Source organism: Nanorana parkeri, unplaced genomic scaffold, assembly GCF_000935625.1.
Source record: "Nanorana parkeri isolate BGI_ZX_2015 unplaced genomic scaffold, ASM93562v1 scaffold45, whole genome shotgun sequence".
In the NCBI taxonomy this organism is placed as follows: Eukaryota; Metazoa; Chordata; class Amphibia; order Anura; family Dicroglossidae; genus Nanorana; species Nanorana parkeri.
Window position 1 is genome coordinate 174,838 of NW_017306313.1, and position 20,490 is coordinate 195,327.

General features: G+C 40.1%; 1 protein-coding gene across 3 annotated transcripts in view; it reads right to left on the bottom strand.

The window, feature by feature from the left end:
* The window catches only part of SYT1 (synaptotagmin 1), a 221,844-nt gene that overhangs the window by 85,098 nt on the left and 116,256 nt on the right, over window positions 1-20,490 (bottom strand). For all 3 annotated transcript variants that reach the window (XM_018572826.1, XM_018572812.1, XM_018572819.1), the window contains one exon: window positions 17,839-18,006. In XM_018572826.1, coding sequence (XP_018428328.1) covers window positions 17,839-18,006 — 168 coding nt within the window. The remainder of the gene's footprint in view (window positions 1-17,838; window positions 18,007-20,490) is intronic.

Genomic DNA, 20,490 nt, shown 5'->3' on the forward strand with positions numbered 1-20,490 from the left:
GGTAAATTTAATAAAAGAGAAGATAACATGTAAACTTTTCAGTGTCAATTTTACTTGATGTGATGATTGAAGTAAGCAAAGGTTCACCACCTTTGCTTACTTCAATCATCACATTGTGTAGATTGTTACACAATTTAATTGTTACACAATTTTATATTATATTTTACACAATTTTATGTATATTTTTGCAGCTTTTCATTGCTTATGTTATTGAGAATATCTATCTATCTATCTATCTATCTATCTATCTATCTATCTATCTATCTATCTATCTATCTGATCTATCTATCTATCTATTTATCTTTTAATCTATAACATACTGGGTAAATACAGATGTAAAAGAAGAAGAGACACAATAGAAGATATAATGGCAGCACAATTAATATAGGCAGGATGAAATAAACAATGGAATGGAATTCCATTGTTTTAGGTGCTCATTGAAGCAACTGACTAGTCACAGCCTGGGGAAACTCTTTAATTATATTTTTATATGATATATTTTTGTGGTATCAGCAGAAAGTATTGAATCATTCAAAAATCAATTAGATACCATCCCAAGAGACTGTAACATACAGGGGTATGGGTACACTTAAATACTAGACCACACAGGGACTCTTATACACACACGCACAACAAAAAAACACACACACACAAAAGTTGAACTTGATTAACTTGTGTCTTTTTTCAACCTCAAATACTATGTAACTATATATTAGGAACTAATTATTTATGGGAGTTAGTTGACTTTGTGACTGACAATTCTAAAAGTTAGCTAGTGGTCAGGTTTTAATCTAAACTTTTTAGTTAGATGGTTACAAAGTGTCAGCCTTTGTCAGGATCCAGAGCACCCCCAGGTGGTGCTGGAGCCAGGTCCTGCAGTTCCTGTGCTCGCCTGCGGGTGTCTCCAGCAGCCAGGGACTGTAAGGAACCTGCAGCTCCAGTACTCACCTGCGGGTGTGCCCCAGCTGTGACTGATCATCCCATCACCTGGTGCTTCCTGGGAGGGTATTTAGGCCCTACCTGCAGTCAGAAAGCTGGCTCAGTATTTGCGTCGCCTGCACTTGACTGATTCCCATAAACCTGAACCCTGCTTCCTGAAACCCTGCTTCCTGAAACCCTGCTTCCTATCTGCAGACCTGTCACCGACCCTGCTTGTTACCCGACCACTCTCTTGGATCCTGTTCCTGTACCTTGCTGATGCCCTCCTGTTAACAACCCGGCTTGTACCTGACCACTCTTCTTTTATCCTGAGGCCTGCCATATATCTGCAGGCCTGTTATAATTCGGCAGGCCTGTTACCCCTCCTTGTTGGTTCCCCCTGGCTTTAGGTGTGTGTTTGTCCCAACGGTGGGTTTATTACGTCACTGCTAAACCTGTGGGAGTTGAGGGGGTTTGTAGTTTTGTTGTTGTGTAGCAAATAAACTGTGTGCATAGAACCCTATCCTGTGTGGGCATATTAATTTGGTCATCCTGCGTGGGTACCTGCATGAGGTGTGAGGACGCCTGTGCATGGTACCCTGACAGAATCTATCTATCTATCTATCTATCTATCTATCTATCTATCTATCTGATCTATCTATCTATCTATTTATCTTTTAATCTATAACATACTGGGTAAATACAGATGTAAAAGAAGAAGAGACACAATAGAAGATATAATGGCAGCACAATTAATATAGGCAGGATGAAATAAACAATGGAATGGAATTCCATTGTTTTAGGTGCTCATTGAAGCAACTGACTAGTCACAGCCTGGGGAAACTCTTTAATTATATTTTTATATGATATATTTTTGTGGTATCAGCAGAAAGTATTGAATCATTCAAAAATCAATTAGATACCATCCCAAGAGACTGTAACATACAGGGGTATGGGTACACTTAAATACTAGACCACACAGGGACTCTTATACACACACGCACAACAAAAAAACACACACACACAAAAGTTGAACTTGATTAACTTGTGTCTTTTTTCAACCTCAAATACTATGTAACTATATATTAGGAACTAATTATTTATGGGAGTTAGTTGACTTTGTGACTGACAATTCTAAAAGTTAGCTAGTGGTCAGGTTTTAATCTAAACTTTTTAGTTAGATGGTTACAAAGTGTCAGCCTTTGTCAGGATCCAGAGCACCCCCAGGTGGTGCTGGAGCCAGGTCCTGCAGTTCCTGTGCTCGCCTGCGGGTGTCTCCAGCAGCCAGGGACTGTAAGGAACCTGCAGCTCCAGTACTCACCTGCGGGTGTGCCCCAGCTGTGACTGATCATCCCATCACCTGGTGCTTCCTGGGAGGGTATTTAGGCCCTACCTGCAGTCAGAAAGCTGGCTCAGTATTTGCGTCGCCTGCACTTGACTGATTCCCATAAACCTGAACCCTGCTTCCTGAAACCCTGCTTCCTGAAACCCTGCTTCCTATCTGCAGACCTGTCACCGACCCTGCTTGTTACCCGACCACTCTCTTGGATCCTGTTCCTGTACCTTGCTGATGCCCTCCTGTTAACAACCCGGCTTGTACCTGACCACTCTTCTTTTATCCTGAGGCCTGCCATATATCTGCAGGCCTGTTACCCCTCCTTGTTGCTTCCCCCTGGCTTTAGGTGTGTGTTTGTCCCAACGGTGGGTTTATTACGTCACTGCTAAACCTGTGGGAGTTGAGGGGGTTTGTAGTTTTGTTGTTGTGTAGCAAATAAACTGTGTGCATAGAACCCTATCCTGTGTGGGCATATTAATTTGGTCATCCTGCGTGGGTACCTGCATGAGGTGTGAGGACGCCTGTGCATGGTACCCTGACAGCCTTAACCTTTTTTTTAACAAGGTATCTGACTTAAAGAGTTGCAAAATGTTGCTGTAGAACATGTAATATTTTTCAATAAAGCAGATTTATATTTCAAATAAACTATGGATTCTAGTTGAAGTTTTAAAAGTGTTAAAGTAGTCTTAATGTTTCACTAACACTTTACAAGTGTCAGTATTAAAGTGCAGGGTGGCTTTCCCCACCATCGTGCATGTTGCACCAAGTTTTGCTATATAATATTAAGAACTACTTAGGTAGGTGGTTTAGCTACTAGCTGTAGCCTGTTTAGGATTTATTAATACCATTATTATAGCATTACTGAATCCATATCTGCAAACTTAAATCTTCCAACTCTTTCTTTTAGATTTTTTCTAAAATACTGTATGTCTTAAAAGCAGTGGCAGACTTTCTTAAAAGACCAGCCAAATGATGACTGTCCTGTATGCCAGTATAGCAGGCAGCCCAACACCAACAGCCACCATGTTATGGAGATGCCATCTATATCACTGAGGGTTTTAATGGATAAAAGAGATTTTAATAAAAAAGGAGTGCCAATTTGTGGATCTACAAATCAGAGCATGGTGGCCTGTGTGATCCACTGGCTAAGCAATTTGTAAAGTATGTTAATTTCTTGTTCTAATACAGGATAGGCTATTAATCTTTCATATGATGCAAATAATAAGTAATAAAAAGGTAGATGGAGGTCTTTCTTCCTGAACACTGTTGGTAATGAAAAAGCTCAGGCAGGCTTTATATCTTCCCAATGTGTACTTGCAAATGCTTTTGATCCCATTTATTAGCTGAAATGAAAATGGCAGACCAGCAAAAGCACATTATATGAAACTATATGTGCAATGTGAGAATTCTTGTATAATGTGATTCTAAAATATATTCTTTTCTATCCTTCTCTTGCTTTACAGTGCTGTTATATACAGGGATGGAAATTTACATGACCTGGAAAACAATATAATTATATTCTGTACCAGCATCTTTGGTGATTCAACAGTAACATGTTTATCTGAAATGGTGTAATCCTTTTGCAAACTGCAATCCAGAGACACATCTGTTATTTTCCTTATACGGCAGAACTAGAATAAAAGAACATTTTGCTCAAGAACTCATGGCTTATTGATATGTTAAAGAAAACATAGCCTTCAGTGCAACTGCTGAAATTAAATGTTCAATTATGTTGAAAATAGCTTATTTTCTAGCTCTGTTACTCTAAGGAATAAGCCATTTTTATGTTTTCCAATTTAATCTGAATATCCTTAATGTACTTCCTATTGACAATTGCAGAGTGGCATTTTATTATTACTGTAGAGGTACTCAAAATGCAATATGAAATGCAGCGTATTGTATCCAAACATATCATTTGAATATTTCATACAGATATTTGTTAGGATACTTAAAGCAGAACTCCAGCTTTAAAAATGTAAATATACTTACACTGGTCCAGCTTGGCACAATGTAAGTATATAAAATGGTTCCTCGCAGGGCCACAGGGATCCAGTAAAACACTGTAGTAGCCGGAGCTACTACAGTGTCTTAGTTGCATCTTCTGGGTTCAGGAAAAAGCCACTGTGCTGAGCGATTTCTCTTCTGCTGTTAAAACACTGCAGGTGACTCGTTCAGCACAGCAGCCATTCAGAGAGTGCCTAGTATTTTTCTCAATAAATACTAGGCATATTCTGACTGGACGAGGGGCGGTGACATTTTGGCTTGAGATATACTTTAAATCAGTTGTTTGCCTACATTTTATGATGGGTGAAGTCTTACATAGACCTCTAGGTTTAACTATATGCAATGATCAGAAATCTGTATTGAACAACCTTTAAAAGGTATTAGTCATAAAACAAAACACTTGAGTGTGAAGCCACAAATGGATGCCACCATTCTCTGGCTCCAAGACTGTGCATTGAATTAAAGCAGGCATCAATCACTCTAAAGCTATATAGATTCAGCTTTAATGTCCTGGAGCTAGTATGCTGACTGGGAGTCAGCGAATAATACCTTTCATCATAAGCCTCTCACATAAGATTTTGCTCCCTGACCTATTTCCTTTAAAGCCAAACTCCAGGCACATAGCTAAAGGAGAAAAAAGGCTGGGTCTTGTGGGATTTCCCTATCGGTAAATTTGCCTAGAAGTGACTTAACTGCGGACCAAAATGGGGTCACTCTGGGGCAAGTCCAGAAGATATGAAGTAAATCTCCTGGAGCTTCTTGACAGCGCCAACACCTGTCAGGTACCGAAGGGTACATCGAGTGAAGGAGTTGTGGGGTCCTGTACCACCTAGTTAGTAGTTTAAATCCGGATTCCTGGACTTTCGTGTGAATGGAGGATTTAAAGGTGAAGTAATGAAGTCTCGCTATTTGAGCAGATGTAAAACTGATCCCCAGATCTCGTTTCCACTTGCGGATGTAAGCTGCAATGGGGGCATTCAATAGGGAATACATGTAGGATACCGCATGTCGTAGATTATCTATATTATCACATTCCGCTTCAAAGGCAGTGAGCGGGCGGGAGAAGTTGGTGGCTTCGGGAAGCGTGTGTAGGAAATGAGAGAGCTGGATGTTTTTCCAGAAGCCTAGTATGGCTGTTTTGGGATCTGTCAGAAGGAGCGTTCTAGTTGGCCATGAATCATTACTTAGAAAGTGTTTAGCTCTGAAACAGTTTGCCAATCTAAGTGATTTAAAAGCCCCGTCTTCCAGTCCTGGGGTGAAACCCGGGTTCCCCAGTATCGGGAAGAGAGGGGAGGGGTGTGGTGAAATATGCAGGGAATCAAAGACTTTCCTACAGATCTTCCAGGTGGCTCCTACTGTCGGGTGTGATCTGATCTCCGCTGGTACGAGTTCGTGACACCAAGGAAGACACTGTAGAGGAATAGCTGAGGCTGCCTGTTCTACTTGCAGCCAGGGCTTAGGATTAGCATCCTGGCACCAGTCTACCACTCTGGCCAGATGGCAGGCGGTATAGTAGAGCGAGGCGTCGGGTAGGCCAATACCACCGTTCGCCTTTGAGAGACGTAGGAGTGCGAATTTCAACCTCGGGGGTTTGTGGGCCCAGAGGAATTGTGAGAACAGTCTATTTATAGATTTGAGGTACCCGAGGGGGATCTGGATCGGTAGAGCCTGGAAGAGGTATAAAATCCGGGGCATGATGTTCATCTTAATAATATTACACCTACCGAACCAGGAGAAATGGCCGGAGGTCCAATGGAGCAGGTCCTGTCTCAGCTTGAGGAGCAACGGTGGGAAGTTTAAGTTAAACGTCTCGGACAGGTTCTTTGGGATTTTGGTGCCTAGGTACGAGATCGCCGAGGTGGTCCACCGGAAGGCAAAGGATTCGCGGAGACCATCGACCAGTGACGCGGGGAGAGAGACATTGAGTGCTGCCGATTTAGAGTAGTTAATTAGAAAATTAGAAAGTCTACCAAATTTGCCAAATTCTTCTATTAAATTGGGCAGAGAGATGACAGGGTTAGACAGGAAAAATAATAGATCGTCAGCAAAGGCAGCCACCTTTTGGGAGATGGATGGCCCGGTGGAGATGCCTGTGATGTCAGTGTGGGCTCGTATTCTACACAGGACGGGCTCTAGGGTCAAGATAAACAGTAGGGGGGAGAGGGGGAACCCTGTCTCGTGCCATTATTAATGTCTAGAGGCTGGGACAGGGAACCATTGATTTTGACCTGTGCGGTAGGGTGGGAATATATCCCCCCGATCCATGCCCTCATGCGATTACCAAGTCCAATATATTGCATTACCGAGTCCATGTACCTCCAATCCACCCTGTCAAAGGCCTTTTCGGCATCTGTGGGCAACAGCATGAATGGCAGGGACTGGGAGTTAGCGGTATGGAGAGCGGCCAGGACTCTCGTAGTGTTGTCTCTGGCTTCTCTCGTGGGGACAAAGCCAGATTGGTCAGGATGTATCACTGCAGGCATTAGAGGGGCTAATCTTGACGCTAGAATCTTGGTAAATAATTTGAGATCTACATTTAAGAGGGATATAGGCCTATAACTTGGGCATACTAGGGGGTCCTTACCTTCCTTGGGTATTACTGTAATGTGTGCTCTGAGGGTATCTAGTGGGAAAGCCCCCCCCGAACCCACCCCATTAAACGCCTCAACGAAGTAGGGGGAGAGGAGATCTTGGTATTGTTTATAATAGGCCAGGGTGAAGCCATCCGGACCGGGCGCCTTCCCCGTAGCAGTCTGTGAGATAGCCAGGGCCAGTTCTTCAGGGGTGATGGGAGAGTCCAAAGCTTGAATAGCCTCATTCGGGAGTCGAGGCATCCCTGAGCCCATCAGGTATTCGTGAATGGTCTCTATAGAAGGCCGGGCTCCTTGGGCCCCAGAATCACTCCTAAGGTTATAGAGGGATTCATAATAGAGCCGAAACGCCTCTGCTATGTCTCCGGTCTGGGAAACCTTTGCACTATTGCGAGTCAAAATCTCGGAGATAAAGGAACGTTCTCGTTGAGCTCGCAAAGCCTGAGCCAGAATTTTCCCACATTTGTCTCCATATTCATAGAAAGTATTTCTACATCTAGTGAGCGCATTTTTTGCTTTAAACAAGTAAAGGGACTGTAGGCGGACCCTCAGGGCCGTCAGTTCCCCCAAGGCTCCGGCCGCCAGGGTGCGTTTATGGAGAGTCCCTAGAGCGTGGATTTTGGCAAGTATATCAGTGATCTGGGCCTGTCGAGCACGTTTAACACGGGATCCGTGTTTGATAAGAACTCCCCTAATGTAAGCTTTGTGTGCCTCCCACAAAATCATGGGGGTACACCTTACACTAGCTGCATTAAAAACATGTGCTCAAAGATGTATTAATAAATTACAAGTTGTATTTATATCTTCCTTTAGTTCAGCTTTGGGGTTAGGATTTGGGATAAGCTCAGGTTCAGATTGACCTCGGTTTGAGCTTGAATTCCTCTGAATAAGGAAATTCCTGGGGCCCTTACACCCAATCAGCTGTGGGCTGGGAATCCCCTCCCTGCAGCTGCATGTAAACAAAGGGGTAGGATGTATGTGCTAATGTCATTTATCTTATATGGTCACATAACCATATTAGGTAAATGTAATTTACCAAATATAAGCATCTAGCCATATAAGACCAATGACATCACTGCATCAGAAGTACTTCGACTTATGATTTCTATATAAACTAAATTCAACTTTCTGGAGATTATGTTAGAATACCATCTAAGTATAACAATTAAAGACCAATTGAACATTTCATTTTAATCAACTTTACTTTTGCTCTGTCTTAAAGCAGTTGTCTCTCTGCAGAGGTCCCGTATGCCCCCTGAGGAGTCACAGCTAGAGGTCCTGACTCCCCAATCAGCAAAGCTCATGCTTCTTGCTGACTAGATAGGTCTAGCTCTGTCTCAGTTGAGACATGTCGGACCTCAGCAGGGAAGCCACTACTTCCACAGATAAAGCAGTGGCCCTTCTCTGCAACATGCTGGCAGGGGACTCAATTTTGTACTCATGATGTGGCTGCTTCCTAAAGACCAAACTATAAGACAATGGGCAACTTCTGGTTTAATACTTTTAAAACATATTTACCTGATTTTTACTGAGAGTTCAGTTGGTCTTTTACTTACTGTTCACCTATTTCAGCACTTGCACTACTGACCTTATGCCCCATCATAAAGTCCACCCCAGTTGTAAACCTTGCATAGCCACATTGTGCAAAAATCTGGTGCACCAAGCAGGGCCAGTTCAGGGACCAAAAGAAATGATAATACACTTCTTGCTGCACCTACATTTTCACCAATGATCCATGCTAGAACAGGTTTGTCTTAATGTTCATACACATACAAAAAAACAACAACTTAGAGTGGACACCAAGACTGCACTCTCTTTCTGTTCAGTGATACTCCAATAAAACTGCACAGATATAGACATGTTTACCTAAATTGAGTTAATTTTAATGTTACTACATTTTGGAACAGTGCCAGAAGATTGAATGCCTACATATGATCTATGTTGTAAATTTACTAAAGGAGTAGAGATGGTTTACATAGTAAGGAGGATATTCATTTTAGAAAATGTAAATGTAAAAACAAAGCATCACCTCACTCACCAAGCAAAGTGAACATTCAAGTGCTTTAAGTAAGTTATTCAAGTAAACAGTCTAAATTTCTTTGATAAATCAACCCCGTATGTGTACAGCAAACTGTGAAAAAGGAATAAGGAATATTTCTATTCAGGTTCTATATACATTTACCACAACTTGCACCAGTCCTCCACAATTTAAATGTATATGTCTTTTTTTTTTTGAAACTGTGGCACACAATTTCACAGACTATTTGTTCATGAAAGCAAGATGATGCTTCTTTTTGTAGACTAATTATACTACAGAGGCAAAGCTTTTAGTTTGGGTTGGGTGCATTAGGACTAAGGATTTCAGGTATAAAGCAAAGTGTTGTCCAATACCAAGAATACTGAAAAACAATCATATATTATATGACATATATATCTATATATCTATATACACACACACATATGTGTATATATATATATATATATATATATATAGAGAGAGAGAGAGAGTCCGCTCAGCCATGCCCAGCGGCGCACGCGAGCGGGAAATGCTTGATTTTTAAAAACAGGCAGCGATGCTTGTTAACATACAAGGTGACTTTAGGGGTCTTGGAGACCCCTGATGTCTCCATAAAGAGGACCTGTCACTTCTTTTGCTATCGTCAAGATTCTAGCTTAACTTTATTGCTAGCCCCCTATGGGATAGCAATAAAGTTAAGTGAAAAAAAATAGGAAAACAAATTAAAGTTCCCCCCAAAAATGTAAAGTTACACATAAAAAATAATAATTTTTTTTTAAAAGTCCCCCCATACATACACGCATGCAAACAGGTGTCGGGTGCGCATTGCGCCCATTACGCCGCACATGTTACATATCGTCGTGAACGTCGGAATGAGAGCAATAATTTTAGGGCTATCAATCACTGATAACACTGAACTGATGAGCGGTAAAAGCTTTTAAAGCGTCGCCTATGGTCAATTTTGGGTATGGTAGTTTTTTTGCGATTTCGCTGGTGCGCGCAATTTTAAAGCATGACATGTTTGGTGTCTATTTACCCGACGTGACCCCATCTTTTTTATTTTACCAAAAATATGGGTAATAATCATTGTTTCCTAATATAATGAAAAAAATACTTTTTTTTTCAACATTTTCGATAATTTTTCTTTAAAATAGTAAAAAATAAAAACCCCAGTGGTGATTAAATACCACCAAAATAAAGCTCTATCTATCCCCAAAAAATGGTATAAAATTGATTTCAGTACAGCGTTGCATGACGGAATAAATGTAATTCAAAGTACCGCAGTGCTGAATACTGAAAAATGCCCTGGCCAGGAAGGGGGTCTAAACACCTGGTCTTGAAGTGGTTAAAGAGTAGAAGCTTCTAGTAAGAAAGAAACATAAAAGAATTATAGGGATGCTAAACTACCTGAGGGGGTCAGAAAGACTTTAGCACACAGTAAAGGCTAAAGCCTTTAGGGATATCTATCTTACTGAGTGATTATTGAGCCTGGATCTTTTATTGTCTCTGTTTGTGAACTAGAGCTGTCACCATAAGACTGAGCATGCTGTTGAAATGAAAACGGCCTAGGGAAAAACAAATGGTATGTACGTTAAAAAGATATTTAGGAGACGACATAACATAATGAAGAATTACTGAGTGAAAAGAGACAGCTTCTGTGGCACAAGCAGACTTTGGAATGAAAATTCCGTCCGATTTTAAAATAGTGTGCAAACAAAAAAAAAAAAAGAAAACATGAATTCACAAAAAAAAACATACCATGTCCTTCAACAATGAATGATAACATAAGGTATTCAGGTATACATTACACAGATATTTGTGAATTGTGTTATTTGAGTTTTAAAGCTAATACTGTATGTTATTTTTCAAAGTCCTTTTCCTTAAGTACTACTACCCATATAGAACAATTGTTTTTAAAATGGGTTAAAGTTAAAATTAAAAGGAGTGGCATCTCACATGTTTTTCCAGAGACTTTGATCTGGGAGAGCAGTCCAAGGGATCAAAAACACAGTGAGGGGAATTTATCAAAACTGGAGCGGACAAAATCTGGAGCAGCTGTGCTTGGCAACCAATCAGCTTCTCTCTTTCATTTTCAAATCTTACCTAAACAAACTAAAGAGAGAAGCTGATTGGTTACCATGGGAAACCGCTCCAGATTTTGTCTGCTCCAGTTTTGATCAATTCCCCCCAGTGTGGCTAAATGTGCAAAATATTACATGATATGGTCATATCTTGAGAAGTATTTTTCTTTACACAAAATAGTTGCATTCATGCCAAATGTATTACTATTACAGGATGTACAGTATATTGGATTTTTATTTTGCATATTGTATCTTATACACACCCTGTATGTGTCATCCTTATTATTTCGATATACCTTTGATGTATCAATTCATTGAAGCATCATTGGCCAATGGAGACATGAAATGTATGTACTGTAGATACCTATAGTTCTCAAACCAGAGAATATATATTATATATTTTTACAACAAAGCTTTATCTCTTCATAAAATCAGCCAGGCAAGCTTTACTGTATTCAAGCACATACATATTAAACAACATTAAACATATGCAGTGCAAGAAAACGCATTTATCAATTATAATTTCTCTTAAATTTTGACAAAGAAATGTATGACTGTTCTACAGCTCTTGTCCATATGCATATGTTAGCATATATTTCATGGACCTATGTATATATTTGTGGCACTAAAAACCCCACACAAGGGTACCTACATCTGTGTAAAAACTACCCTACCTACATACACACATTTTGGACTTGATTCGCCAGGATACACTTATCACTTGCTAAATACTAGCTAAATACTGTTATATACAATTATGATCACAATAGACTTTTTTTGCCCTAGCACAATTCGCAGCAATAATAATTAGGTTACCAATTATTGTTATAGTTATAAATGTAAGCAACACACGTTTCCCACATATTTCACAAACATTCTGAAAAACCTGGCAAAAAAGGAAAAAAATATATTTAAGCACAAAATAAAATTATTAGCAGCAATAAATGTTCCTGAGGTGCTAAAACATTTACGTACTTTTTGATTGAATGTTCATTAGCCAGGGATTGCTATGTCACAATAAACAGACTTTCTGCTCAGATTCCAAAGGTGTCATGTTACAGTTTCTTTTACTCCTGGTTCACACCTGTACGTTTTGTAGCACATTCAACGCTCTACAAACGCTCTACAAAACGCTCAAACATGAAAATCCCATTGTTTTCTATGGGTATGGTTCACACCTTGTCATATTTCAGCCCGTCTGAACGCGCTACAAAACGGCCAACACCTGAAAAGGTACATGAGCTTCTTTGGGGCGTTTTTGTAGCGCGTTTCCATTGGGATACAGCCAAGTAGCCCTCGAAAACGCGCGTTTTTTACCGCGAATCGCGGTAGAAACGCGTGACAAACGCGCATATTCGATACGCCTAGGTGTGAACAGAGCCTTAGGGTTAGTAAGACTTAACACTGATGCCAAGTATAGCTACATCATATGTTCCTTTATTTAGATGTCTGATTACTGATGTATCTTATCAGAGTGAAACATCATTTACTTTATTGAAGATTGTTTTTATCATATGAGTAGCCTTAGAGAAAAAATTACAAGGTGCACAAATAATCGCAAGTAGTCCTTCCCACTATCACTTTTTGCTTTTCTTTTAAATGGCCATTGCCATTTTCTCGTGGTTATTGTAATGATAGGCAATCCTGCAGACATCTAGTACACTGCCACTGAAAATATTAGCATTTTTAAAATAAAAGGGGCAGCACATAATGCACCCACATATTCCGGATAAGTTTATCAGTTTTCAAGTTTTGCTTTCTAAATGGATTGAGTAGCACCTATGGGGTCTATTCACAAAGCTGCCGAGGGCAGCCGAGTGAATGAACGATCAGAAGTGAAGTGAGCCGAACACCGTTCGGCTATTCACTTCAGGCTGGTACGGCTGATTTCAGCCGATATACGGCTGAAATCAGCCGTACATCGGCTTGCTTCGTGTGGCTTCGGATCAGCCGAACATGCTCAGCATGTTCGGCTGATCCGAAGCCACACGAAGCAAGCCGATGTACGGCTGATTTCAGCCGATATACGGCTGAAATCAGCCGTACATCGGCTTGCTTCGTGTGGCTTCGGATCAGCCGAACATGCTCAGCATGTTCGGCTGATCCGAAGCCACACGAAGCAAGCCGATGTACGGCTGATTTCAGCCGATATACGGCTGAAATCAGCCGTACATCGGCTTGCTTCGTGTGGCTTCGGATCAGCCGAACATGCTCAGCATGTTCGGCTGATCCGAAGCCACACGAAGCAAGCCGATGTACGGCTGATTTCAGCCGATATACGGCTGAAATCAGCCGTACATCGGCTTGCTTCGTGTGGCTTCGGATCAGCCGAACATGCTCAGCATGTTCGGCTGATCCGAAGCCACACGAAGCAAGCCGATGTACGGCTGATTTCAGCCGATATACGGCTGAAATCAGCCGTACATCGGCTTGCTTCGTGTGGCTTCGGATCAGCCGAACATGCTCAGCATGTTCGGCTGATCCGAAGCCACACGAAGCAAGCCGATGTACGGCTGATTTCAGCCGATATACGGCTGAAATCAGCCGTACATCGGCTTGCTTCGTGTGGCTTCGGATCAGCCGAACATGCTCAGCATGTTCGGCTGATCCGAAGCCACACGAAGCAAGCCGATGTACGGCTGATTTCAGCCGATATACGGCTGAAATCAGCCGTACATCGGCTTGCTTCGTGTGGCTTCGGATCAGCCGAACATGCTCAGCATGTTCGGCTGATCCGAAGCCACACGAAGCAAGCCGATGTACGGCTGATTTCAGCCGATATACGGCTGAAATCAGCCGTACCAGCCTGAAGTGAATAGCCGAACGGTGTTCGGCTCACTTCACTTCTGATCGTTCATTCACTCGGCTGCCCTCGGCAGCTTTGTGAATAGACCCCTATGTGTCCTGTATTGTATACTGATGAAACACCTGAAGGTGTAATAGCTAGCGTTCACAGCAGATTTTATTGCATTTGTCAGAATATAGCCACTTACAAATTGGATAGAATGGTAATTGGCAGCCATTTGCGCAGAAACATAAGAGGACAGATTGAGATTAAAAGGCACTTGCACAATTTGTTCTGACAGATGGGATGTGATTTCATTGTATGTTCTAAGAGGTTGAAAACAGCTCATCCAATCAGATGATGAGCTCTTGGGTATTGCCTGGTTAGTAAATTCTTATTTAATTAACTTTACAATGTGTATACTCTCTAATATTTTTTATAACCTCCATTACCTGAAAAAGAAATCCATATGATAGAACTAACTTTTAAACGTGTTTGAAATTATGCAGCATGTACTTGATTGCAATATATTTCTTAAAAATATTTAAACAACTTTTTATAGTTGCAGTTTCTTTAGTAAAACCATTCCAGACAATTATACTGCATATGGTGATTTGGTTGGTCCCTCTGTGTATGATTTGGTATGCATATGATTGTCTATGATAATATACCAACTTTGAGAAATCCATTACATACTTCAAACCAGTTCAGTCATATATACAACATCCTAGAAAGGCAAACAATCCTTGTTTATCAACTGCTCACTGGGCATACATATATGACATTTGTTTATTAGATTACGTAGCCATATAAACACTGTGGTAGACCACTGGAACCTCTGAATATCCTATAAGCCATTAGACTATGTCAAAAAGATCTCTGGTCTTATTCATGTTATTTAGTAATTAAAATTGTCCACCACAAGAGGCGTAAGTCTTCACAGAGCTAAGTTGCTTCAGCAAGTAGGTGCATAGAACTGTCCTACAACATAGCATTAACCCTTTCTCTGCCAACAACCTAAGGCATACGGCGGAACAAGAAAGTTTCCAGCTGGCCAGCTCAGTATTTCTTATGTTGCTGACATTCAGACTTCTACTATAAGCACATAGACGCTTCAGCAACCATAAGCTTATAGTAGAAGGCTTCCCCTGATGGTTCTCTGTAAATTAATAGCTGTCATCAGCAGTTGACAAGCCTCTGATGACAGCTATTCATTCAAAATCCAGCACCCTGACCCTGCCGGTGCCACCTGCCACAAGTTCTTAGGCACTTTGAAGCCTCGTATGCAAGTTATTGGCCATAAAAAGGGTATGGGGATTTGGGTACTGCCTGGGGACATGTATCAATAAAAAGTTTTTTGTTTTTTTTAAATACAGATTTTAAAGGAGCAGTGATTTTACATTGCTTAAAGTGAAACAATAAAAATGAAAAGTTCCTTTAAATATTGTGCCTGGGGGGTCCCCTTAAACTGCCTGTAAAGTATTCACATCAGGGTACCCCTTTAAGTAAGGAGCACCCAGATGCGGCCCCCCATTGTGAATAAGTACAGCGTACTTGTACCCCTAACCATTCACTACATTTTAAATAAAAACAGCAGACTTTTGAAAAAAAAAGACATGTTTTTGAGAAGTCTTTTATTAACAACCCGCCCCCCCAAAAAAAAAATGGATCCACCGACGTAATCCTAGGGACAATCATGACGTCCAGCGTTGTCCGCGATGAGGACGCCTCGAAATAAAAAATAAATAAATAGAAATAATAATATATTTTTTTTAAATGACGCCCGCCGACCGTCAGCTCACGACGAACTCTTGATGCAGAACGGCATTCTGACAGATGCCGACAAAATATAAACAATTGGGTGGAGCTAGCGGTGACAGCTAGCTCGCTCCGCCCAACTGTTTAATTCATCCGCCACCTGACAGGACTTAGCTGTGTGAGGTATGATTGGACAAAGTCATTAATACTTTGCCCAATCATGGCTCTCATGGTGCACTGTGTTGTGATTTGGTAAAGCAAAGCACCTGACCTGTGCTGGACCCAGAAAACTGTCACTCCTTGCAGAATTCAGCAGTAGATTTCTTTGGATCGGCAGCAGTAAAGCTAAGTATATAAACTGTTCCTTGACAGGTATGCATTTATTTGAAAAGTGTAGCATTGTGACCATATTACTTTAAATGCTGGAAATGTTTTAGTAAAACTCCAGCATGACACTAGCATAACGTTGTCATCAAACATCATTCACCTTAACAATCACCACTCTGAAACTGCTGAGAGCAGCTCTTGCTGTGTGTTTATGGAGAATTTGCATGCCTTCTGCCTCCATCACACTGTGCACCTTGAAGAGACTGAAAGACCAATAAACATGCCTGGGTATTGTAAATGTAGAGTGCAGGGGATGCAATTTACTTATTCCCTTTAGGCTCTGAGCAGGATTTAAGAAACGGATGCTATCCTAAGTGGTAGCTTAGTAGCTTTCCCCTCAGATTCACTGTATACTGATATATCATACATGAATGGTGTTATAGAACATCTGTTATTTGGGCAATACAAAGCAAGGCATCATTTCAAACTGACATGATTTCAAATTCCTAAAAATAAGCTAACACCTTTACTTTCTTTGCAATTGGAGAGCAGCTAATATGAAAATTAAAAGAGAACTCCAGGTAAAAACATCCATAAACATCTTCTGTATTAGGATACCGTATATGCAACTGTTGTTTGTGAGCTGCACCCCTAGCTACCACTTTGTCTAGAACCTGATGTTTCCTGCTAAAGTCCCAAAATGTTATGGAGCATCTCCTTTTTCATGGTCATGGTGCAATAAAAAATGAATGGGCTGCCCTAATGCAATTAATATTAGTGTGCAACATAACGTGTGTGTTCCAGTGCACCACACTGATGTGTAGGGGCCCTTCCTCTTTTACTGGTATGATTAAAATACTTTAAATATGATGGCTTGCTATACATTAGGCAACTATATTGTGTATCTCATTAGTTTTCTTTGCACAGCTTAATTGAAAAAGTTCATATTGTGTATGCAATATATTATGCTTAATGAAAGCATGGCTTTTCAAGGAGTAGAGCAAGGGGTCATCTAATGCATCTTAGAAAGTACGTTTTTCTTCTGATTCAGACCTACTCTGCTATACATTTCTACCATGAACAGCCAAACTCAGCAGCACTGGTGAAGAAATCAACATATGTACCTGCAGCTGGTAGCTTGGGGAAAAACCCACAGACATTTTACAGCAATGGTTATACTTTATTAAAAAAAAAAAAATAACATGTCATGTTATTGTCATATGACCATAATGTCATATGATCATAATGCTTAGAGGACTTCCTATTTAATCATTACTTATTTAAAGATTAACAGAGGTCTATAACTGTTTATACTAGCATATTACAATGGATGTTTAATACAATTGTTAGAGTAATATTATTATTATCACTGTTAGTGTCATATAATGAAACTTTACAAAGTATACACACTTTAAAGTGACATTACAACCTCAGATTTTGTAACATAAAACAATACTGTAATGTGTGCCTTACTGTAATCCATGGTTGTTTCCCTTCTCTTTGCTGCTCTTCCTTTTAAATGTGTATCTGTTCTCATGCTGGGCAGAACTTCTGTTTTCCAGCAGACTGCCTTGTCTCAGGAATGGATACACGGTGTCTGTGTATAGGTTTGTAAAGGCTTGTAACCTGAGCCAGCACTACAGGAAGAGGCCCTGAGCTGAAAAGGGAAGTTCTCCCCAAGCATGAGAAGACATGAGGATTGAAAAGGAAGAGCAGCAAAGAGAAGGGAAACAACCATGGATTACAGTAAGGCACACATTACAGTATTGGTTTATGTTAAAAAATCTGAGGGTTTAATGTCACTTTAAGCTTACACATCTTGTGTCCATTAGCTTGAAAGAGGAAACATCTAGGCTTACTCATAAAGTCAAAGGCAAATGCGTACATAACAACCAGTCAGAAGTGGGCTTCTATAAGGTGAAGTAACATTGATTCTTTGATCACATTGCTATGGTTTCATATTATCACTGATATTTCCTTCAATTTACAGTCCAGTCAGTAAGAAAACTAAAATTATATACCTTAAAGGTGAACTGTTCATTGAAAACAGGATTGAGAGTCTTTCTGTGGACCTTCGTTTCAAATTTCTTCTTTTTATCTGGCAGAAGAAACAACTTCACATAAGGATCAGATGTACCCCCCATATCTAAAGCGGGCAGCTCAGCAGCTTGAATTATTCCAACCATCAGCTAAAAATAGAACAAAAAAAAAGATCAGATTCAGTTATAATATACATAGCAACATATATTCTCGTTCTTATTCTTATATGATTTGGTGCTAAGAATACATCTGAAAAGCCTACTTCCCAAACCTTAAACACAGTTTGTGACCTATGTGATTTAATCTCAATTTCAGTTTGATTTATTTTTAAACAGCCCCCCCCCCCCCCCCCCCCAAAAAAACAATCAGCTTTCCCTCTTCATGTTCCAGCACTGCTATCTGAGTCCTCTATGATCCAGTTCCATTCCCCTTCAACTGAATTTCTCTGAGCCCAGTGAAGGCAGAAAATGCCCCTGGATGTTCATCATGAAAATGCCTTGAATTTACAGTAGAAAACTGCAGAGAACTGAGCCATGTCACCATGTCATTATGTGAGCACTGTTGCTTGGAACCCACCACAAACGAACAGAAGTGAAGAAAGGGCAAAACATCAACTAAAATGGTATGAATAAAGAAAATGTAAAAAAAAAGTAACACCTATTTTTAAACATATAATTTTTTAATACAATTCTAACTTGAACGCCAAACGTTTGTTTTCAGTTTTGGATAGAGTAAAGGTTGGTATTGAAGTAATTATGACTTTTAAATGTTGTCTATGCCCACTGTGGGAAATTACACACCCATCTGCTAGACAGGAAATAAGAGGATATGTTCACAATGGAAACACAAGAAGCAGCCCAAACTTGACAAAGGCTCTATGCCCTTTCCATCCTAACAAAACATTTTGTTGCTGTTTGTGTCACTGTTGGCAAGATCCTTTCCCTCACCAAACATCATATTCTATATTACACTAATCAAATAGTCAGGGAATGAGAGATAATCTGTAAAGAAAAGAAGGGGTCACTGGCACTATAGCATGGTGATCAATACGCCTTTATTGATGCATGGTCAGTATCACATAACATGATGCAGGGTCCCCTTCATCAAGCAAAACAGTGATGACAGTGATTGACATTAATCTGTAAAGGGAGACACAGATAGCAATTAAACAACTGACAGGGGTTCTAATCCTTCCTCACCGCCTCTCAATATGAATCTGAAATGCTGTGCTAGCCTCTTATTTTTGACAACTGCCATGATATTGCAGTTTGTTTTTGTGTTTCTAGAGACCATTATAAAAAGTGGGATATATACTCTATACTCTACCCTGTATATTGTTATTTGTTAATACTATGAGCAGAAATATTGGTCAGACACTTTATGTAATTGTTCCTTTACTGAAAGATTTCTAATAAAAAAATTAATACAGATGAATCACCAACTTGAAATATTTAAATGCCTGACTATTAAATGCACAGTAGCAGGTACATGTACGTGCCCAGTGTGTGATTCACTCAAATCCAGCTCTTAAATCTCAAGTCCAGTTCACTCAGCCAGAACTGTTATGACACATGAAAAATAATGACCTGAACTCCTGGTGTGTAAGTTCAGTGTGAGTCAGTTATATCAATTTAGTTTCTGGAGCATAGCACCTTAGTCTGCCTCATGTGCCCTGGCAAGTATATTTTTGAATGCAACAACATTTCAGGGTTCAGCCCATAGAAAAAGTGCATACTGTAAATCATTGCATGCTTAAATAATGGTCCATTAAACAATACTGGCCATATAATAGATTTAGCTTTTAACAGTGTGAGCTGCATACTAGAAAGAACAGCTATGGTTTGAAAGGAGAACAAAATATATATATATATATTCTAAATGTAGAGTTCGCAGAAACGCAGTCGGCTTCAACAAATTATTTTTAATTCATCAACAAACGTGGTTTAGAATAAATGATTCCATAATATTAGGCTGTATCTGTGCTGTACACCAGCAGTTCTGGATACGCAGTTAGCCCAGGGGTTAAAAGAATGATTAGCATGGCTTTATCCACTCTTATTAAAAGTCCCCTATTTTGGGGGATGTTAAATGAGACATGCCACCACTGTTTGATTTAAGAAGGCTCACATTTGCTGCACAAATGCATGCAGGATCAGTTTGTATTTCTTCACTAAAGTTCTGTCTGTCACATGCTGCATGCTCATCTACAATTACATCACTGGGATGCCTCTGATTATTTCTAGGCATGCCCTAGTGCAGCACAATTAACTCTTCAGTGTAAATAAATCAGCCTGCTTTTTTGCCCTAGCAATCAGCTTATCTTGGGCCAGTCCCATTTGCAATAAAATACAGAAGACAGACCACATCCGGGGTGAAAATGATCAAATGAAATCTTTGATTGGCAAACTTCTTCAAAAATGTGCACATTTAACAGGGTAAGCCAGGTTATTGTCACTTTGCTTTGGTATTGGTAATTCACAAAGTCATACAATTCACAGCCACTTAGCAGTTCAAGTCCAAAGATTCTAAGGTTCAGTGACTTTCATCACTTTTGGATTTAGATGGAGGTATACATATTTGATGTCAATAGCAAAGTTCTATCTGAAAGAGGGAATTGCTATATAATAATATAA